The sequence below is a fragment of the Gorilla gorilla genome, chromosome 20 (assembly GCF_029281585.2).
Source record: "Gorilla gorilla gorilla isolate KB3781 chromosome 20, NHGRI_mGorGor1-v2.1_pri, whole genome shotgun sequence".
Taxonomy (NCBI): Eukaryota; Metazoa; Chordata; class Mammalia; order Primates; family Hominidae; genus Gorilla; species Gorilla gorilla.
Window position 1 is genome coordinate 48,093,091 of NC_073244.2, and position 23,578 is coordinate 48,116,668.

At 38.5% G+C, this 23,578-nt stretch overlaps 1 protein-coding gene across 6 annotated transcripts in view; it reads left to right on the plus strand.

Annotated features, from left to right (window-relative positions):
- Nucleotides 1-209: 209 nt before the first annotated feature.
- ZNF568 (zinc finger protein 568) overlaps nucleotides 210-23,578 on the plus strand; it is a 36,748-nt gene continuing 13,379 nt past the window's right edge. Inside the window, exons 1-6 of one of the 6 annotated variants that reach the window (XM_031004266.3) lie at nucleotides 210-551; nucleotides 1,520-1,589; nucleotides 6,546-6,806; nucleotides 9,164-9,222; nucleotides 20,683-20,809; nucleotides 21,084-21,179. In XM_031004266.3, coding sequence (XP_030860126.2) covers nucleotides 6,731-6,806; nucleotides 9,164-9,222; nucleotides 20,683-20,809; nucleotides 21,084-21,179 — 358 coding nt within the window. In that variant the 5' untranslated portion in view covers nucleotides 210-551; nucleotides 1,520-1,589; nucleotides 6,546-6,730. Of the gene's footprint in view, nucleotides 552-1,519; nucleotides 1,590-6,545; nucleotides 6,807-9,163; nucleotides 9,223-15,485; nucleotides 15,579-20,682; nucleotides 20,810-21,083; nucleotides 21,180-23,578 lie in introns of those variants that run through there. The other 5 variants (XM_031004267.3, XM_055369149.2, XM_004060620.5 and 2 more) reach the window with 5 other exon arrangements.

A 23,578-nucleotide genomic window follows, 5' to 3' on the forward strand; every position in this document is an offset into this window, starting at 1 on the left:
TGACGAAACGTTCGAATTCCTGCGAGAAAAGTGGCAGGCCACCAGGCCCTCTGGGAAATGTAGTCCAGAGCGGGACCCACGCCGATTCCTGTCAGCTCCTAGCCTGGGCCCACCGAAACGGCTGCTCCCTCAACTCTCAACATCCAGCTGAGCCTCGGAGTTGCGGGTCGCCGTAGCGCTGCGCAATGGAGATGAGCCTCCCGGGGAACCCGGCCCAAGCCTCACCCTCACACAGGAAAGCAGATGGTTCTGGCCGGAAGTTGAGTGGGGCCGCGGGGCCTGCTGGGAGGTGTTGTCCTCGGAAACGTCGCTGGCGCGGAGGGATGGTTCGGCGCTTTAGGCGTCTGTCACAGACCTATCTGCGGGTCGCCTTCACCCAGCATCTCAGAAACTGCGCGCGGGATGAACATTCTGGTGTTTCCGGCAGGTGACGCTGCCGAGTCCCCGCAGCAGGGAGCGAGCAAGGGACTCGCGGTTGACGGGACACGAATCCTGTAAGGCCCAGAGTGTCCCGAGTAGCGGCAGTGGGGAGTGCTCAGAGTACGCTAATGGTGAGTGGTTGCAGTTGATGGGACAAAAAACTGTGATGGGAGTTAGTGTGTGTGTGTGGTTGTGTGTGTGAGTGTGACGGCACGAATAATCTGATGGGGTGATTGTGATATTTGGTTGCGCGGGATTATGATGAAATGTGTGATATGTGTGTGATTATGATTAAGGCTGTAGTGAGTGTGAACGTGGCGAAGTGTGCGTGATTGTAATATGTCTAGTAGTTCTTGTCTTGAGCTGGCTTTTCTGTAGCATTTGGCATAGTTGGTAACGGCTTGAAAAACACTTCTTTGTTTTCTACTGATCCTCCGTCCTTGTTGGCCACTCCTCTGTAGTCTTCTTTGCTGTCTTTTTTACCCTAGTAGCCCTTGGCCCTTTGTAATTTTCCACTATTCCTTGGTGAACTTTTCAGGTTCATTATTATCTTATGACTTGCTGCTTTTATGTATATTAGTTAGCTATTGCCATGATAATAATTATGTCTAAAAACCACCCCTGAACTCAATGCCATACAACAGCAAGTCCTTACTCTCCTGTTCACAGGCTTGCACATTGACTGTGTTCAGCTGATCTAGGTGGGGCTTAGCTGAGTGGATAGGCTGCTCCGCATGTGTTCTTTCAGGGTCTCAGGCCAAAAGGACATTTGTTGCCAGGGCATGCTCTGCTCCTGATGGGTCACCAGAGCGCAAGAGAGATTGCCTCAACCAGAGCAAGTCACATGGCTAAGCCTAAAATCAGTTATGCCCACAGTTGGAGAGCAAAGTTACCTCGCAAAGAGTATGAATAATAATCTATTAGAGGGTGTGAGAGATTGGACTAAAATTCCAGTCTACCACCTTAAGAAACATACCTCTTTATCCTGGTGAATGCCTTTTAGTCCGGGTTCTCTTTTGTCTGATAATATTGCTTTTCAAGTTTTATTGCACTTCTTAAGAATTTCATTTTCTAACCCCCTTGTGTCTTTATGTTTCAGATCTGTGTCTTGTAAAGAGCACATTGCTGGGCTTACATCCGTTTATCTTGTTTGACTGTTATTTTAATAGGTGAGTATAATTCAGTGGCATTTATCATGATTGCTCATAAAAAATGTTTTATTTTCTATTATGCCTTAAACATTTTTGATTGACATATAATAGTTGCACATACATCTTTTTTTATTGTGCAAATTCACCTTATCCCTTTTTCTCCGCTAGTTTGGTTTCTGCTATTATCCTTTTATTTTTAATATGCATGCTTAACAAAACTCAACCTTAAGACTTTAAAATACTTGAACTCCAAAATATCCGCCAATTTCTGTGTTATTCTTGTCTGATATATTATTTTCTTCTAGTTTTTGTTGTTGTTGTTGTTGTTTTGTTTTGTTTTTTTGAGACGGAGTCTCGCTCTGTCACCCAGGCTGGAGTGCAGTGGCACGGTCTTGGCTCACTGCAAACTCCGCCTCCCGAGTTCAAGCGATTCTCCTGCCTCAGCCTCCCGAGTAGCTGGGACTACAGACGCACCACCACGCCTGGCTGATTTTTTGTATTTTTAGTAGAGACAGGGTTTCACCATGTTAGCCACCATGGTAGATCTCCTGACCTCGTGATTTGCCGACCTCAGCCTCCCAAAGTGCTGGGATTACAGGCGTAAGCCACCATGCCCAGCCTATTCTCTTCTAGTTTTAAATCCCCAAATTAGTAGTAGTAGCTCATTTATTCTATATACAGTTCGTATCCAGGAGGGGTTGGTTTCAAGACCCCCCATGGATACCAGAATCCACAGATGCTCAAGTCCCTACATCCTTCTTTATACATTAAATCATCTCTAGATTATTTGTAATACCTAATATAATGTAAATGCTATGTAAATCATTGTTACACTTTATTGTTTAGGGAATAATGAGAAAAAAATCTGTACTGTACGTGTTCAGTACAGACACAACTGTAGTAGGCCTAACTATATTTTTTATCTGAGGCTGATTGAATCTGAGGATGCAGAACCTGTGGATAAGGAGGACCAACTGTATACATACATGTATATTTAATTGTGGTAAAATACACAACATAGAATTTACCATCTAAACCATATATAAGTGTACAGTTCAGTGGCATGAAGTACATTCACATTGTTATGGTACCGTCACCACCATCCATCCAGAGAACTCTTCTTCTTGCAAAACAGAAACCCAGTACCTATCAAACAATAACTCTGTACCCCCCCCCTTTCCCCCGGCCTATGGCATCTACCATTCTACTTTCTGTCTCTGAATTTGACTATTCTAAATACTTCATATAAGCAGAATCATATGTTGTTTGTCCTTTTGTGACCCTGATTTAACTTAGCATAATGTCCTCAAGATTCATCCATGTTAGCATGTATTGGAATTTCCTCCTTTTTTAAGGCCAAATGATAAGTATGTCATATATACATAAATATTTTGTTTATCAATTTATTCATCATTGGACACTTGGGCTGCTTCTACCTTTTGGCAATTGCAAGTGACACTGCTACAAACATGGGTATACAACTATCTGAGTCCCTGCTTTCAGTTTTTTATATATACATGTGGTAATGTCTGTTTTTAATCTTTGATTGTCATAGTGTTTTCGATAATGACTGAACCATTTTATCAGCATATTTTTGAGCACCTACTATGAATATCAAAAACAGACAAAAATAAGTCCTTGTTTTCATGGAGTTTATGTTGAGGGGGGTGGGTGGACAGTATATATAACTAAATTATAGTCATGTGCCATATATGTATGGACTATATACATATATGACAGTGGTCCTGTAAGACAGTGGTCCCCAGCCTTTTTGGCACCAGGGAGTGGTTTTGTGGAAGACAATTTTTCCAGGGACTGGGGGATGGGAGGGTTATGGTTTCAGGATGAAACTGTTGTCCCTCAAATCATCAGGCATTAGATTCCTGTAAGGAGCAAGCAACCTATATCCCTCGCATGCACAGTTCAAAAGAGGGTTCACACTCCTGTAAGGCTGTAATGCCACCACGGATCTGATAGAAGGTGGAGCTCAGGCGGTAATGCTCACTCACCTGCTGCTCACTTCCTGCTGTGTGGCCTGGTTCCTAACCAGGAACCAGTACTGTACCAGTACCGGTACATGGCCCAGGGGTTGAGGACCCCTGCTGTAAGATTATAATGGAGCTGAAAAATTCCTGTCACCTAGTGACTTTCTAGCCAATATAACGCTGTAGCACAATACCATTACTCATGTGTTTGCAGTGATGCTGCTGTAAACAAACCTACTCTGCTGCCAGTCATATAAAAGTATAACGTAAAATTATGTACAGTACATAATACTTGGTAATGATAATAAATATGTTACTGGTTCATGTGCCTACTATGCTATACTTTTTATCATTACTTTGGAGCATATGCCTATTTATTTAAAAAAAGTTAACTGTAAAACAGCCTCAGGTCCTTCAGGAGGTATTCCAGAAGAAGGCATTGTTGTCATAGAATGTGATAGCTCTGTGTGTGTTATTGTCCCTGAAGATCTTCCAGTGGGGCCAGATGTGGAGGTGAAAGCCAGTACCAATGATCCTGGACACCGTGTAGGCCTAGGCTAATGGGTGTTTGTGTCTTAATTTTTAACAAGAAAGTTTAAAAAGTTAAAAAAAATTTTTTTAAGAAGATAGCTTATAGAATAAGTATATAAAGAAAAAATATTTTTGTACAGCTGTACAATGCATTTTAAGCTATGTGCTACTACAAGAGTCAAAAAGTTTTAAAAAATTGAAAAGCTGGCTGGACGCAGTGGCTCACCCCTATAATCCCAGCACTTTGGGAGGCCGAGGCGGGTGGATTACAGGAGGTCAAGAGTTAGAGACCAGACTGACCAACATGGTGAAACCCCGTCTCTACTAAAAATACAAAAATTAGCCGGGTGTGGTGGCAGACACCTGTAATCCCAGCTACTTGGGAGGCTGAGGCAGGAGAATCACTTGAACCCAGGAGGCTTAGGTTGCAGTTAGCCAAGATGGTGCCATTACTCCAGCCTGGGTGACAGAGTGAGACTCCATCTAAAAAAAAAAAAAGAAAAGCTTATAAAGTAACAAAGTTATAGTAAGCTAAGGCTAATTCAACAATTTGAAGAAATAAAAATTTTATAAATTTAGTGTAGCCTAGGTGTACAGTGTTTATAAAGTCTATAGTAGTGTACAGTAGTGTCCTAGGCCTTTGCGTTCACTCGCCACTCACTCACTCAGAGCAACTTCCAGTTCTGCAAGTTTCATTTATGGTAAGTGCCCTTTACCAGTGTACCATTTTTTATCTTTTATACTATATTTTTACCATTTCTCTCCTGTGTTTAGGTATGTTTAGATATACAAACACCTACCTTTGTATTGCAGTTGTCTACAGTATTCAGTACAGTAACATGCCATACAGGTTCGTAGCCTAGGAGCAATAGGCTATACCATATAGCATAGGTGGGTAGTAGGCTATACCATCCACATTTGTGTAAGTACACTTATATTTGCACAATGATGAAATTGCCTAATGACACATTTCTCAGAGCATATCTCTGTTGCAAAGTGATGCGTGACTGTATATATTCATAGTTTGTTAGAAAGTGATCACTGTCGGCCGAGCATGGTGGCTTATGCCTGTAATCCCAGCACTTTGAGAGGCTGAGGCCGGCAGATCACCTGAGGTCAGGAGTTCAAGAACAGCCTGACCAACATGAAGAAATCCCATCTCTACTAAAAATACAAAATTAGCCAGGCGTGGTGGCGCATGCCTGTAATCCCAGCTACTCAGGAGGCTGAGGCAGGAGAATCACTTAAACCCAGGAGGCGGAGGTTGCAGTGAACTGAGATTGTGCCATTGCACTCCAGCCTGGGCAACAAGAGCGAAACTCCATCCAAAAAAAAAAAAAAGAAAGAAAGTGATCACTGTCATGAAAAAAAAAGTGAGCGTGTGAGGGGTATTAGGAGGATATCTCAAGCATAGCACTTCTCAAAACTTATTATAACTGAATGTTTTCTGTTTTATTTGTTCTATCATACAGGGCAAAAATTAGTCTATTTTGTTACATATATATTTTTTTTACCCTTTACCTAATAAAGACTCATAGCAGCTGCTAAATTAATATATTTTAATAGTCATTTCATATATTCATCCAATATTATTGTGACATGAGTATAATTGTCATTTCAGATGAAGAATCTTGGAATTCTAAATTGCAATTCTCCCTTAACTCAGTTGCCAAGATAATACAGAAATGGAATGGAATAGCTGGTCTTTGAATGAAACTCTCTTTTATGCCAAATTTGGGGTTGCTGCAAATCTGGGTGTTTTTTGACTCAGGTTTATATCTGTCACCTCATCAAGCATACACCTTTAGACACATAAAAGATATCTGAAGAACAGATAGGTAAACATCACTTGGTTTACACCTCTGGTCAGTGTGTCCAGAGTGTATGAATTACAAATAAGGAAGATTAGTGTTTGAGGCTGTATTATCTATTAGTGTGTAACAAATTACCTCAAAAACTAGTGGCTTAAACAACAATAAACATTATCTCACAGTTTCTGTGGGAAGTGTCTTCACTGGGTATTTGGGCTTGGGTATCTCATGAAGTTGCAGTCAAGATGTCAGCTGGGCTGCAGTCATCAGAAGGCTGGGCTGGGGCTGGAGGATTCACTTCCAAGATAGCTGGCTTCCAAGTTAGTGTTAGCTGTCAACAGGAGGCCTCTCCCTAGGGCTGGTTGAGTGTTGTCATGGTATGGCAGCTGGCTTCCCTCAACATCCATGATCCAAATGTGCAAGACAGAAGCCCTAATGTCTTTTATAACCTAACCTTAGAAGTCACACACCATCATTTCTGCAATATCCTATTGGTTATGCAGGTCAAATGTACTCATGGTGGGAGGGATCTACAAAGGCATGAATACTAGAAGACGGTGGTCACTGGGGGCCATCTTGGAAGCTGGTTATCACAGGGAGCCATCGAGAAGGCACCAGGTAAATTAGATTTATATCCTAATCCACAGGTCCTGGTTCCACAAGGATAAAACACATCTGCAGTGCAAATAGAAGTCTGAGGAACAGGTGTCTTATCATGGAAGGAGACCTGACCTGAGACCTGCCTTAGAGGCTGGAGAGTCCTGAAAGAGAGTGGACCCTGGAGTTGCTGGAGCTTGTCTTGACCCTTCTGCCCAGAGCAGGCAGGGTCTGAATGACATCTCAATCTTCAGTGATCAGCAATAGCTGTGTGACAATGGAGCGTTTGAGCCACATGATGGAAAGGAAAGGTGAGGTGGCTCATAGGTGGACAGAGCTTAGGAGAGAAAGGCTCTACATTTGGGGACAGTGAAAAGAAATTCATTACTCCTACTGAGAAAGGTCACATGTGTTAATTGACTAGGCAGGGGAGACATTTGTTTTTAATCATATTCATTTGACTATTTGATTTTTTAAAATAAATTTTGAAATGCAATTTTTATTTCTCAGAGTATATTTAAGTATATCTTTAAATGCTGTACTATAACATAAACAAAAGCTTCCTATTCCATCCATCCTGGTTCCCTGTTCCCATTCCTGAAAGGCAACCACTTTGAACATTTTTGTCTCAATATTCTGGTATTCACCTCCTTTTTTCTAAATAACATTCTTACACTGCTAATGCTTCATTTCTCAGTTTTAGATATTTCCTGTTGATTTTTGATAATGAAGTTAAGGATTTAGCTCTCTTTCACTATCTAACCCCTTCCGTTTCATCTTCACCCCAACACACTCTTCTCCTTGCCCTTCTTTCTAATATGGTATTATTTTTTGGAGGTTGAAGGTTGACCAGATGTCAGGATCTGTAAGCATTTTCTTTTGGGCTAGTCAGTTTCCCCAGCAAGAAGTCCTAGATTTTGCTTGAGAAGTACAAGCCAGAACTCCTGCTTTTTGGGAGACAAAGGAAGGAAGTGAGCATGTTGGACACCTCATCTTGCAATATGAGAACTTTAATTCTTTTCTCTCTGCATTGCTTCAACCCCACCTTTATCTGCATCTGGTATGCCTGAAATTCAGAGCTTGTCTCATTCAGTGTATCTAGAGAAATAATCTTTAATTTTTTTCTGTTGCCAATGTGAGGGAAATGTGACTATGCCATGTTGGGTGAAAGAAAACATCAGGTGGTTTTAACATCTTTTTATGACATCTTACATTCGGTTTTATGTTTTTCAGCCCTACTCCCAAACTCTAGTCCACAGAAGTAATTAGTAGCTCCATTCCTGAACCTTTCTAGGGTCTTGTCATGGCTTCCCCACCCTCCTCCCACCTTCACTTAAGCTTCAGCTTTCTCTGGTTAAGTTAGATACCACTCATTTGTCTGCTCTTTAGCTTCCCACATTTTGTTGACAGCTCTTATCTGTGGAAATCTTCTATATTCTTTGTCCTTATGAGTTTTAGCTTCCTTTTTTCCTTTATTAACATTATGATTGGTTTGGGAGAGAGTGGAAATATTAATAAATGCAGGTATTCAGGCTTCTATTTTTAACCAAAAGGCCCTGAATTTTTTAGGGTAAAAAATAAATCAAGTTTTTTTAAAATGTCATTAGAATCATGACTGTATTGCATTCTATCTTATGAATGTTCCACATTACCTATAGCCAGTCTCTGATGAAGGTTTTTTTCTAAATTATTTTTTTTGGGGGGGAGACAGAGTCTCGCTCTGTCGCCCAGGCTGGAGTGCAGTGGTGTGATCTTGGCTCACTGCAACCTGCACTTTCCGGGTTCAAGCGATTCTCCTGCCTCAGGCTCCCAAGTAGCTGGGACTACTGGCGCGCGTCACCACGCCCAGTGAATTTTTGTATTTTTAGTAGAGACGGGGTTTTGCCATATTGGCCAAGCTGGTCTCGAACTCCTGACCTCGTGATCTGCCCGCCTTGGCCTCCCAAAGTGCTGGGATTACAGGCGTGAGCCACCGCGCCTGGCCCTAAATTTTTTATGGGTAAAAAATAACATTTTAGGCCAGGCGCGGTGGCTCATGCCTGTAATCCCAGCACTTTGGGAGGCCGAGGCAAATGGATCCCTTGAGGTCAGGAGTTCGAAACCAGCCTGGCCAACATGGTGAAACCCCTTCTCTACTAAAAATACAAAAAAGTTAGCCAGGCATGGTGGTGGATGCCTATAATCCCAGCTACTTGGGAGGCTGAGGCAGGAGAATCGCTTGAACCTGGGAGGCAGAGGTTGCAGTAAGCAGAGATCAGGCCACTGCACTCCAGCCTGGATGGCAGAGTGAGACTCCATCTCAAAAAAAAAAGAAAAAAAATTTATAAGATCATCCCAATCTTTAAATTTTTGGGGTAAGTATTATTATGTACTTAAGATAAACTTCCTGTTAGAAATAAAACAGCAAGATTCTAGGGAGATAAAATATTGCCAATAGATTCATTGGGCACTGCATACATAGCCCTCTATAAATCCCCATCAGACCCCATATGATTAAATTAGCCATCTGTGTCCATTTCAGTGTCTATAGCTAGATGGCAGTTAACATTTCTTATTGCTTCAAGGATCATTCGTCTGTAGAGGGTCTTATAGCCACCTGGTACTGAAGATTTCTGTATTCCTTTGTCTGAAACTTTGAAGCAAATCTGTTTCGTTTCTCTTCCCTCAGCTTGGTGTTCTCAAGAGTCTGCCCTTTCCGAGGAAGAAGAGGATACAACCAGGCCTCTTGTACGTCTTAAGCATTTATTTGTTTCCTGCATTATTTTGCAGTGCAGTTACAGTGGGTTCTTGTAACCTACCAATGTGTTGGAAAAAATAAATTGATGAAAATCAAAGTGAGAAAAAATACAGATAGAAAATCAGAACCTGGGGAAATTTGAGATATGGCTATGCAGAAGCAGGTACATACAGAATTATTAAAGTTGAGTTCAAATTTAAATATGATCTGGACAGTCAAAGCAAACTGGGACACTTAAGTTTATTCCGTAAGTCCATAAGTTGCGCCATTTATGAGGAAAAACTTACAATTATTTAAGTAAAAGGCTTTTAATTGGCACCTTGTTCAAAAAGAAACTCTAAAATATAGTTGGACTTCTGTATCTGTAGATTCTGCATCCATAGATCCAACCAACTGCAAATCAAAAATACTTGAAAAAAAAATGGGTGGTTGTATCTGTACTGAACATGTACAGACTTTTTTCTTGTCATTTTCTAAACAACATAGTGTAACAACTATTTACATAGAAATCACATTATATTAGGTTTTATAAGTAATCTAGGGACTATTTAAAGTATACGGGAGGATGTACATTGGTTACATACAAATCCTACACCATTTTATATAAGGGACTTGAGCATCTGTGGATTTTGGTATCTGTGGGGGGTCCTGGAACCAACTCTCCATGGTTTCCTAGGGACGACTGTAATTCCTTAATTCTTACAATTTTTAGCTTAGCTTTTAGAAGTTGGTCTTGGCCAAACTTCAAAAATTTAAATTACCTGGAAGAGTAAGTGGAACACATATCTTTCAAATGATCCTACGTATATATTTTCTTCAATTGAGTTTTTAATCCAAGTTGAGCTAAATTATACTAATATTCTATGGCAAAGTCTTATAGTTCTGATATCCATAGCTTTTCACATCTTTTTTATGGTCTCAGAAGATATAGTCTTCATCCTCATCTTACAAAATTATGTATTCTCTGCTCTTGATTCTTTTTGTTTCCACCTCTGAAGTCACTCACACACATATATTTTGAATGTTTTCTGCTTAACTGCCTCTTTTTCTTCAGCTTATGTCTTTCACATCATGAAACATACACACATACTTCTTTTGACTATATGATCATATGGCTCATCCAGTTACTTCTGTTGGCGCGGTGGCCCTAGACAAACCCCTCTGGCCCTCGACAGGCTTGAGTTTAAATCTTGGCTCAGTGACTTACGAAGTGCATGACTGTGGACAAGTTTCTTAATCTTTTCGTGACTCAGTTACATCATCTGTAAGTCTGTAAATGGGGATAATAATGGTATTTATCCCACAGGAATGTTGGGAGGGTTAAATACATGTAACAAGTACCCCATAAATGATAGGCATTGTTATTTTTTTCTCAAATATTTTTGGTCTGCCATTGGTTGAATCCATGGATATTGAACCCACAGATATGGAGAACCAACTGTTACAGCTTTATTGAGTTCTTACTATGTGCCAGGTGTATTGTGCTTTACATAGCTTATTTCATGTAATTATTATCAGACGTCTATGAAGTACATATTATTTAAATTTTTTAAGATAAGGGAAACGAAGCACAGAGGTTAAGAAGCTTACATAACATCGTGCATCAATGTGTCATAAACCCAGGATTCAAATCCATACGGTCTGACTCTAGGGCCCACACTCTATGATACTGTACAGATGGAGGCTCATTATGAGTGAAGAAATACAAAAGCCAATTACCCATTCATATTGTTTGTCTATTTTGTAATAATAGTTTTTTCTGTATTCGAAATTAGAATATTTTAAGAATGTCTATTTCAGTATTAGGACTTAGGATTTATGCAGCTACCTTCTCCCAATCTGTCATTTTTATGTTATTTATTTTTTGTTGTATAGACATTGAAGTTTGGATAGTTACATTTAGTGTATGATAAATATGTATACATAATAGAATTCAGTCAAAATATGCAACTATTAATATTTAGTAGTCTTTTTTCATGAGTTGCCAATGTTAATCTTTTTTAAGATATCTTTCCTAATTAATATTAGATCATAGAGATAATCTCTGTTCAAAGCATTGTTTTCCATATTTAGTCTTTAATCCAACTGGATTATAATATTGTAATTGGTTTGAGATAGGAATTTACTGATAATTCTATTAGTAGAATTATCTTTGCATGTAGAAGACCAGTTGTTCCAACACCGTTTATTAAGTAGATCTTTCCTTTGTGATGCCACCTTTACTGTATACATACATGATGGTTTCTAGGCTTTTACTTTTTCTGTAATCTATTTGTCTACATTTATATCAGTACTGTACTTTGTGTGTGTGTGTTTTACATTGGTTTAATTACAATTACTTTATATGGGCAATGATTTCACCACTTCTTTATGCACACACATTATTCTTAGTTTTTCAAAAATTTTTCAGCTACTTTGGGACCTCTGGGCTTCCATTTGAATTTTAGAATTAGTTTATCTAGTTCTAGGAAGAAATCCTATTGGGGATTTCCATTGAATTGCACAACTAGTTGGAGAAGAATTAAGCAAAAAATACATACATATAAAAAATATATATATATAAAGATATACGTGTGTGTGTATATGTATATATATATATATATATATATTTTTTTTTTTTTTTTGGTGATGAAGTCTTGCTTTGTTGCCCAGGCTGGAGTGCAGTGACACGATCTTGGCTCACTGCAACCTCCACCTCCCGGGTTTAAGTGATTCTCATGCCTCAGCCTCCCAAGCAGCTGGGATTACAGGGGTACACCACCATGCCTGGCTAAGTTTTTGCATTTTTAGTAGAGATAGGGTTTCGCCATGTTGGCCAGGCTGACCTCAAGTGATTCTGACCTCAAGTGATCCACCTGCCTCAGCCTCCCAAAGTACCAGGATTACAGGAATGAGCCATTGCACCTGTCCCGAAAGATATTTTCTGTCACAATTAAAGATGTTTCCATTTAAGGGAATCTATTAATATAAATTATTATATTCAAGAGAAAAACAATCAGATCTATAGAGCTGAAAATTTTTTTAACTCAGAACCTGTGATTTCAAAAGGACCTATTTATAAAGTAAAAGTAAAAGAACATTTTCTTATGATATTTTAAGAAATTATTCACACGCATACAACACATATATATGTGCAGATAATAAGCTGAAAGCTAGTACCATGTTTACTTGTAAAAATTAGGCACTTTCCTACTAGTCAGGAACACAACCAGCTTGCCAGTGCTACTACTACAATTTTGTATGCCTAGACATAAGTAAGGGGAGGGAAATGAAGTAAAAAGCGGGATGGTGCATTCAAAATTATGATATCTAAGTGATACAATTATGTTTTTAGGCAACAGAAGAGAAACACAAGAATGATTGAAATATGGACACAAAATTAATATACAAAAATCAATACAATTTTTCTCTATAAACCACACCATCAAAAATGAAATGGAAGAATGATGCTCAGACTAGAAAAAAACCTGAAAGAAAAAAATAAATGTATGTGGTGTACATGGGAGAATGAAACCTTCAAATTATTACTGAGATAGAGGATTTGAACAAATTTTTTAAATACTCTTTTTTGGATAAGATCCATCATTATTAAATTAATATAAATTGTCTTTAACCTACATAGATTTATCAGAATCTCAACAACAATTCTAAATTATTTTTCTTAGAATTAGACAAGTTTATTTGAGCCAAGTCTAGAATATGTTTGAAAAATAAAAACATGCAGAATGGCCAGGAAAAGTATAAAAGAATGTCATGTGCCATGCTCTAAGTTTTTAAAAGAAGAATATTTGTTTAATGCTTACATAACTTTAGGGAAAAAAAAATTTTATAAAAAGTTGCCAGTCAACATATACACCCAGAACTGACTTGTAGTTATCTTGATTCCCTCACTGTAAACTTTGTTATTTTTAAAAATTATATTCTATTATGTATCTTAAAAGTGAAGAAAGCGAGGCATGGTGGCTCACACCTGTAATCCCAGCATTTTAGGAGGCCACAGCAGGAGGATCACTTGAGGCCAGGAGTTTGAGACCAGCTGGATCAATACAGCAAGACCTAGTCTTTACAAAAAATTTTTTAAAATTAGCTGGGTGTGGCCAGGCATGGTGGCTCACGCCTGTAATCCCAGCACTTTGGGAGGCTGAGGTGGGTGAATCATGAGGTCAGAAGATAGCATTCTGGCTGACGTGGTGAAACCCCGTTTCTACTAAAATACAAAAAATTAGCCGGGTGTGGTCGTACACGCCTGTAGTCCCAGCTACTTGGGAGGCTGAGGCAGGAGAATCACTTGTACCCAGGAGGCAGAGGTTGCAGTGAGCCGAGATCGCACCATTGCACTCCAGCCTGGGCGACAGAGCAAGACTCCATCTCAAAAAAAAAAAAAAAAAAAAAAAAAAAAAAAAAATTAGCTAGGTTTGGTGGCTCACATGTGTAGTCCCAGCTACTCAGGAGGCTGAGGCAGGAGGATTGCTTGAGCTCAGCAGTGAGTCTTCAGTGAGCTATGATTGTGGCACTGCTCCATCTTAGGTGACAGAGCGAGACCCAGTTTCAAAGAAAAAAAAAAGTGAAGGAGAGGAAGGTGCTGTGGTACCAGCAAGAACATTGGAAATGTTAGTGCCTCTTGCCAGGGGCAGAAGCGTATTCATGTTTTTTTTTTTTTGGTTCTGTTTGACAGGAGAAGGAATAAAACTTAATGACATGAACTGTGAATTTATGTTTTTTAAGGTTCGAACCCCTATGTTTCTTGCTATTAATACTGAATTTCTTAACATTTGTATGTGAAGAGAATCAACATCTTGGGAAAATAGACTCTATTGTAAAGACTGACTCATCATTTTATACAGTCAAAAATTAAAGCATATTTTACTTCTTGGTATTTTGTTACTTATGGCTTTTGTCAGGGATGCAATTTTTTTTTTTTTTTTTTTGAGACAGAGTCTCGCTCTGTCGCCCAGGCTAGAGTGCAATGGCACAATCTTGGCTGACTGCAAGCTCCGCCTCCCAGGTTCACGCCATTCTCCTGCCTCAGCCTCCCGAGTCGCTGGGACTACAGACGCTCGCCACCACACCCGGCTAATTTTTTGTATCTTTAGTAGAGATGGGGTTTCACCATGTTAGCCAGGATGGTCTCGATCTCCTGACCTCGTGATCCGCCCGCCTCGGCCTCCCAAAGTGCTGGGATTACAGGCATGAGCCACCGCACCCGGCCAGGGGTGCAATCTTTTTATATGAGATTTATGCTAAGTTACTAGAGTTGGTGGGAAAATGTTTTTGTGCTGATTTGTTAGCACTAATTTAAAAAATGTTTTATCTTTTTGTAGTTTTCCCCTATCTTTGTTGTGGTGTATATTCCAGAGGGATTATCTATTTCTGAAACATTCATCAGTTGATTATTGTGTCAAGCTCTGTTCTGAGTCACATTTACTGTGTTATTTAGTCTTCACATCAACCCTTTAAGGCGAATTCCACTTTATAGATGAGGAAACTGAGACTCAAGTTTGGCTATTTGTCAAGGTAACACAATTAGTAAATTTTGAAGCCAGAGTTTGAACCCATGACGTTGGATACTACAGCCTATTAACTGGTAAAAAATATCTAAACCCAGCTCCATTTTGAAAGTTTAGTATTTCAGCATCTTTTTTCAGTCAGAAATGTGTCAGTCACATGTCTGTTCAGCCTTTCTGCTGCTTTTGTGAATAGAAAACAGGCGTTCATTCTTATCCTTGGGGTCTGCAGGTTAACTATGTGGGCATCTCTGCTTTGGGCTGCAGATCAGCTGGCCTTGGCTTAGGCTCCACAGTGGGCTTGCGTCTGCTCTGCATATATTCATTCTGAGTTTCAGCTGAAATGGCACAGCTTCCTGGGCCACGGTCTTCATTTGCTGTCTCACTGGAGCACGTGAGCCAAGGTAAAGGGTGTAAGCAAATTTCAGGCCTTTGCTCACATCATGTTTACTGACATTCCTTTTGCCCCAACAAAGGGCTCAGACAAGGCCCACATTAGTAGATGGGACATTAGTACAGGCAGGAAGTGAAGACTCGCTGAATAATCAACTTATCACAGTAATATTTTCTAATGGAATTATTTTTTGTTGAGTTTGTTTTTGAGACCAGGACTTGCTGTGTTGCCCAGGCTGGAGTACAGTGGCATGAACTGGGCTCAGGTGATCCTCCCGCCTCAGCCTCCCGAGTAGCTAGATGATAGGCATGTGCCATCATGCCTGGCTAATTTTTTTATTTTTTATTTTTCGTAGAGATGGAGTCTCACTATGTTACCAAGGCTGTTCTCGAACTCCTGGCCTCAAGCAGTCCTCCTGCCTCAGCCTCCTAAAGTGCTACGATTATAGGTGTGAGCTACTATTCCCAGCTTCACTGAGATTTTTTAAACTTTAAACATATTGAAATATAGTCTTATAACTTAAAAAAACTTTATTAACATATAAGTCACATGCTATAAAATTAGCCCATTTAAAGTATACAATTGAGTGGTTTTTAGTGTATTCACAGAGTTGTGCAACCATCACCATAATAAACGTTAGAACATTTTCATCACCCTGAAAAGAAACCCTTTACCTGTTAGCTTTCACTTCCTGTTTTCCCTCAAGGCTCTGATGTAGGCAAGAATAAATGATTTCTATCTCTATGGATTTGCCTATTTTGGACATTTAATGTAAATTGAGTCATGATAAACTGTTATCCTTTGTGATGCCTTTCGCTTAGCATTATGTTTTCAAGTTTCATGCATTTTGTAGCTTGTACGAGTACTTTTTATTTCTGAATAATATTCTCTTGTAGGGATATACCACATTTTCTTTATTCATTGATTAATGGAAATTTGATTCATTTCCCCTTTTAGGCTATTATGAATAATGCTGATAAGAACATTGATGTACAAGTTTTTATGTGGTCATATGTTTTCACTTCTCTGAAGTTTGTACATAGAAATGAAATTGCTAGATCATATGGCAACTCTATGCTTAACCTTTTAAAGAATTGCCCCACTGTTAGCTGAGTGCAGTGGCTCACGCCTGTAATCCCACACTTTGGGAGGCTGAGATGGGCAGATCACCTGAAGTCAGGAGTTCAAGACCCACCTGACCAACATGGTGAAACCCTGTCTGTACTAAAAATAAAAAACAAGTAGCTGTGCCTGGTGGCACATGCCTGTAATCCTAGCTACTTGGGAAGCTGAGGCAGGAGAATCACTTGAACCTGGTAGGCAGAGGTTGCGGTGACCCAAGACCACACACCATTGCACTCCAGCCTGGGCAACAAGAGCGAAACTCCGTCCCCAGAAAAAAAAAACAGAATTGCCCTACTGTTTTCCATAGCAGTTGTGCTAGTTTACATTCCCACCAGCTGTGTATGAGGATTCCAGTTTCTCCATCAGCACTTGTTCTTATCTGTCCTTTGGTTATAGCTGTCCTAGTGGGTGTGAAGTAAAGCTCATGAGATTTTGATTTACACGTACTGTATAACTTGTGATGTTAAACACCATTTGCTATGTTTGTTGGCCATTTCTATTAATATATCTTCTTTGAAGAATTGTCTATTCAGAGCCTTTGCCCACTTCTAATTGGTTTGTCTTTTGATTATTGAATTTTTAAGAGGTCTGTACATATTCAAGTGTCATCAGATAAATGATTTGGAAATATTTTATCCTGTCCTCTGGGTTGTCTTTTCACTTTCTTGATGATGTCCTTAGAAGCACAAAAATTTTTAGTTGTTCTGATGTCCATTTTTATTTAATTTTCTTTTGTTGCTTGTGCTTTTGGTGTCATATCTAATAAACCATTGCCTAATTCAATTGAAGGTCATAATTTACAACTATGTATTCTGAGGCCTTTTTTTTTTTTTTTTTTTTTTAGCTCTTACAGCTAGATCTTTAATCCATTTTGAGTTAACCTTTGTATACGGCATGATCCACCTTCATTCCCTTGCATGCAGACAGTCCAGTTGTTGTCCCAGCATCATTTGTTGAAAAGACTATTCTCTTCCCTGGTGAAGTTTTTTATCACCATTTATTATGATGTGGGGGTTTTGTAGTTGCCCTATATCATGTTGAGGAAGTTCCCTTCTTTTGCTTATTTGCTAATTTGTTGGATGTTGGGTTTTTTGGTTGTTGTTGTTTGTTTGTTTGTTTTCAATGATAAAAGGGTGTTGGATTTTGTTGACTACTTTTTCTGCATTTACTGAGATGATCTTATGGTTTTTGACCTTTATTATATTGGTATGATGTATTACATTAATTATTAGATGTTAAATTAATATTGCATTCTCCTGGGGTAAATCCTACTTGGTTATGGTCCATAATACTTTTTATATGTTGTTGGATTAGGTTTGTTAGCATTGAGGATTTTTACCTCTCTATTAATAAGAGAGAGTGGGCTCTAGTGTTTTTTGGGGGGTGGTGCGTGTGTGTGTGTGTATGTTCTTTGTCAGGTTTTAGTATTAGGGTAATACTTGCCTCATAAAAGATGTGTCCCCTCCTTTTTATTCATCCTCTTTGTTTTGGAAGAGTTTGTAAATAAGTTAGTATTAATTTTTTTGTTGTTTGTTAAAATTCACCAGTGAAGCCATCTAGGCCTGAGTTTTTCTTTTGGGTAGTTTTTTTTTTTTTTTTTTTTTTTTTTTTTTAGTAATTCAGTCTCTTGTTACAAGTCTTTTCATCTTTTCTTTTTGTTGCAGTTTAATCAGTTTGTGTCTTTCTAGAAATTCATTCATTTCATCTACTCTAGTTTGTTGGCATATATTTATTCATAATATTTCTTTGTATTCCTGTTTATTTCTGTAAGATTAGTAGTAATGTTTCTTCTTTCATTCCTGATTTTTGTATTTTGAGTCTTCTTTTTTGTCAGTCATATTTGTCCATTTTGTCAATTTTTAGTTTTATTGATTCTCTCTAATGTTTTTCTAGTCTAAATTTCTTTGATTTCTATTCTGATGTTTGCTTATTTCCTTTTAGTTACTTTGGATTTAGTTTGACCATCTTCTTCTAGTATTTTTTTTTTTTTTTTAAATTGAGACAGAGTCTCACTCTGTCACCCAGGCTGAAGTGCAGTGGCATGATCATGGCTCAGTGCAGCCTTGATCTCCCAGGCTCAGGTGATCCTGCCACTTCAGCCCGGTCCCCTAAGCTCCCAGTAGCCGAGACTACTGGCATACACCACCACGCCCTACTAAGTTTTTGTATTTTTTGTAGAGATGGGGTTTTACCATGTTGCTCAGGCTGGTCTTGAACTCCTGGGCTCAAGCAATCCGCCTGCCTCGGCCTTCCAGAGTGCCAGATTATGGGCACGCCCAGCCCTCTTCTAGTATTTTAAGGTAGAAAGTTAGTTTATTGATTTGAAATCTTTCTTCTTTTTTAATAAAGTGTGTACAGCTATAGGTTTCCCTCTAAAACTTGCTTTAATGGCATTCCATAAGTTTTGGTATGTTGCACCCTCATTTTCTTTTACCTGAAAGTATTTTGTAATTTCTATTGTGATTTTGTTGATCCATTGGTTATTTCAGAATATCGTTTAATTTTTACATATTTTTGAATTTCACAGATTTCTTTCTGTTGGTGATTTCTAATTTTTGCCCATTGTGATCAAGGAACATATTTTACACAATTCTCTTAAAATTTATTGAGGCTTTTTTTTTTTTTTTAAGAGACAGGTCTTGCTGTGTTTCCCTGGCTGAAATTCAGTAGCTGTTCACAAACATAATTATAGTTCACTATAGCCTTAACCTCCTGGACTCAAGTGATCCTCTTGCCTCAGCCTCCTGTGTAGCTGGGCCTATTGAGGCTTCTTTTATAGACTAACATATTTTCTATCTTGGAGAGTGCTCTATACACTTGAGAAGAATGTATATTCTGTTGAGTGGTGTGTTCTATAGGTGTCTGTTAGATCTGGTTGGTATATGGTGTTTGAGTCTTCTATTTTCTTGCTTATAATCTGCCTAGTTGTATCCATTATTAAAAGTGGTGTTTGGGCTGGGTTCGGGGGCTCACGTCTGTAATCCCAGCACTTTGGGAGGCTGAGGCGGGTGGATCACGAGGTCAGGAGTTAAAGACCAGCCTGGCCAAGATGGTGAAACCCCATCTCTACTAAAAATACAAAAATTAGCCGGGTGCGGTGGCAGGTGCCTGTAATCCCAGCTACTCAGGAGGCTGAGGCAGGAGAATTGCTTGGACCTGGGCGGCAGAGGTTGCAGTGAGCCGAGATCGTGTCACTGTACTGCAGCCTAGGCGACAGACTGAGACTCTGTCTCAAAAAAAAAAAAAAAAAAAAAAAAAAGTAGTGTTTGGAGTCTCCAAAAATTATTGTTAAATTGCCAGTTTCTGCCTTCAATTCTGTATTTTTGCTTTACATATTTTAAGACTGTTAGATGCATATATAATTGTTATATCTTTCTGCCAGATTGACCCTTTTATCATTATAAAATGTCCTTTAGTAACAGTTTTGTTTTAAATTCTATTTTGTCTGATATTAGCATATCCACTCTAGCTTTCTATGGTTGTTCGTATGCTGTATTTTTTCCGCCACTTTATTTTCAAGCTATTTGTATATTTGAACCTAAAATGTATTTCCTGTAGACAGCATGTAGTTGAATTCTGTTTTTCTATCCAATCTGACAATCTGTCCTTTTTTTTGGCCTGTTTAATCCATTCAGAGTTAATGGTAACACTAAAATTATTGGGCTATGTCTGCCATTTTCCTTTTTTTTTTCCATATGTCTCATGTCATTTTTTGTTTCTCCTTTACTGCTTTCTTTTCACTAAGCAAATATTTTCCAGTATAAAATTATAATTTCTTTAATGATTTTTCACTATATTTTCTTAGTGGTTGCTCTAGGACTTGGATACTATGTATCTTATCAGAACCTACTTCAGATTTATACTGAGTTCCATTAAGATTTGGAAATGTTGGTCTTATGTAGCTCTATTCCCTCTTCCCTTGTTTTGTACTATTATTGTTATATATGTTACAGACTCAACCCATTATTATAATTACTACTGCATATAATGTTGCATCACTTAAAGAAGCTGAGAAAAGAGAGCAAATATGTATTATGTTTATTATATTAACCTTATTTACCATTTGTTTGTGTTGATTCAAGTTCTAGTAAATCTTGTGTCATTGCTTACTCTATTCCAAATTTGCTCTGAAGATTCTCTCTTTATCTCTGGTTTTCAACATTTTTGCTATGGTATATCTGACTGTGGACCTCTTACATTTATTTTACCTGGAGTTCATTGAGCTTCTTGAATGTATAATGTTTTTTGTCAGATTTGGGAAATGTCCAACCATTATTTCTTTGAATGTTTTTTCTGCACCTTTCTCTCTTCTTCTTCTAGTACTCCTACCTCTGACCCCTGAGTACCAGCTAAACAAGTTCTTGTATGTTGTGATCACAATGCCTAATTTTGATGACTTCAAATTAATTAGCATTATGTTTTTACAGGAAACAGTGACATTTAAGGATGTGGCTGTTGACCTTACCCAGGAGGAGTGGGAGCAAATGAAACCTGCTCAAAGAAACTTGTATCGAGATGTGATGCTGGAGAACTACAGCAACCTAGTCACAGTGGGTAAGGTGGCTTGGTAGCCTTGCAATTTAACAGAGAATTCTTTTCCATTTCTGAAATGTGTGAAGACTGTAACTTGCCAGATGAATCTAGCCTTTCCTTTCTCCATGTGACTGTATGTGCTCCACTCTTCAGTGTTAAAGGCTGATTACTTTGTGTCATTGTGTAAGTTCATTCATCCTCATCTTTTATAAGCCCTCAAGCTTGGACTTAGCCTAAGATCTGAATGGTTGTCTCCAGCATTGACATCCACATCCTTTGCTATTTCTTGTAATAGGCTGTCAAGTCACCAAACCGGATGTGATATTCAAGTTGGAGCAAGAAGAGGAGCCCTGGGTGATGGAGGAAGAAATGTTTGGGAGGCACTGTCCAGGTGAATAAGTGAAAAGCAGCTCTGAATGAGAAAGCCACATGAGAGTTGTTCAGTGAAGGGTTGATATCATTTCACAATTTCCAAGATTTTCTTAAAGGTCTTATTCTTCTAGAGTGACAAATGGGATGGAGTGCTTTAGATTACTGTGACATTTCTAGGTATTACTCTTCCTACTTTGCAGATATTTTCCTCTTAAATTGTAGACAGCCAGTAGCCCTATCCAATTTCATAATACCAACCTTCCCTAATTCATTCACAGCTTCACTTTCAGGATTATTGTTCCTCTCTCTATGATCCTCGGCACTCTCTTTCCTTTATGTTTATGGTTTCATTTTCTTATGCATTCAGTATTTCATGGTTGTGTAGTAATTTTAAAACATGTTTCACACTTAGGTTTCTTTTCATTTCTTTCCTTCTTTCTTTTATAAAAAGCCTTAGATTTGTGTTTGGTTAACAATAGTTTCACTTCCCATTGTGCTTCACAACCCTCACAATCCCATGGCTTAGAAATGTAAAAGTTTCTGGCTTAGAAATCCCATGGCATCTCCTTTCTGCTTATTCCTGCCTTCCATTCCTTTAATTTTTTTGGAACTACATGAGGTCCATCCTTGGTTAAAAAGATGTAACCAATGTAACCAATATTATACCTATAACACCAATATTATACCTTTTGTGCAAAAGTAAATCTTCCTCTTATCCTGGACACGGTCCCTTCCTTTCCACAGTTGCATGCACTTCTTTTTTGGAGTTGTCCTGGCTATTTTTGATTATTTATTTTACCATATGAATTTTAGACTAAACTGTCTATTTCCAGAGAAAAACCTGTTGGAATTTTTATTGGGATTGTGCTAAATATATAAATTAACTTTCAGAAATTTAACATCCTTTTAATGCCAATGTTTCCTGTCTAAGAACATACTCTGTCTTTGTTCAGATTTTCATATCTACTTCTGTGTCCTTTAGAAATGGAGCTTTCCAAGTTTTCCCATTGTTGCTTTTATACATTTCACTATAATAATGGGTAAGAAAGCTATAAAACCATCCTTATTTACAGATAATGAGATTGTAGCCCTAGAAAACGCAAGAGAACCAATTGAGAAAGTACAAGTAGTAGCAGAACTCAGTGAGGTGGTAGGATATCAAATTAACAAAGAAAAATCAATAGCTTTCATATATACTTCAACAACCAAGTAGAAGATACTAAGGAAAGAAAACTACATTTATAGTAGTAAGAACAAAGATGAAATACTCTTCTGGGCATGGATATATAACAGTATACCAAACAAAATCCTGTCTTTATGAGCTTATAATTTAATGGAAACTAGAGTCCCTGAGGTTTTGCGTATGGGAAAATATCTTTTTAACCTTTACATTTGGTTGATAGTTGGCTGTGTGTAAAATTCTTGAACCATACTTTCTTTTCCAAAGAGTTTTACAGACAGTTACCTGAGGGATTTAGACAATTCTCTGTTGTTTCCTAGATTCAAATGTTGCTTGGAGAAGTCTGAAGCCTGATTATTTCCCCTCATAGGTGACTTATTTTCCAGGATGCCTATAGGTTTCTTTTTCTTTAAAGCTTAAGTGGCTTTATGAGGCTATGCCTTGGAATTGATCAATCAGTATCAGTTTTTCCTTTCAGCTTGTGGATTCATGATTTTTGTTCCTTGAAACGTCGTCATATAGATTTTATGCTCGTTTCTTTTGTGGTTATCATTGTCATCTTTCGATGAAGGTATTTCCTGCTGTAGCCACTGTTTACAGAAGGATAGTGTTGAAGACTGTCCAGAAAAATACTCTGAGTTGGTAAGAAGTCTCTATACCTCACACTGACCTCCTTTATCATACAAGGTTTTGTGTTGAGAGTTGGTTTACCCTTTCATTCTCCCAAGTTAAAGAGAGATTATTATTTGCATACTTCCTCTAGAACTCAGTGTCTCTTCCATCTTCCTATGCTAACAAACTGCTTATATAAGAATACTGGCTGTTTGCATCTCTTTGTTCAGCCCTGCCTTTGTACCATTTGTCAGGGCCAGATGAAGTCCATTCTGTACCTGCCACAATTTCAAGACATCTGGCAAAAAAATGACTCATTCATTCTGCCCACAAGGGGGTGCCTCTGTTTTAGAGAACTCTGTTCCCTGTACTTTTTGTTGGAGATAAGAAACAGGAACTGCTATCTCTGGGTTTCTTCCCTGCCTAATCCAGTCTATTTTCTGTTCTTTCCTTCTATTCTGGGGATGGAGTTTAGCTATCTTTAAGGTTCATTGAAGATGTATTTTCTTTCTTTTTTTTTTTTTTTTTGAGACGGAGTCTCACTCTGTCATCCAGGCTGGAGTGCAGTGGTGCAGTCTCAGCTCACTGCAACCTCCGCCTCCTGGGTTTAAGCGATTCTTCTGCCT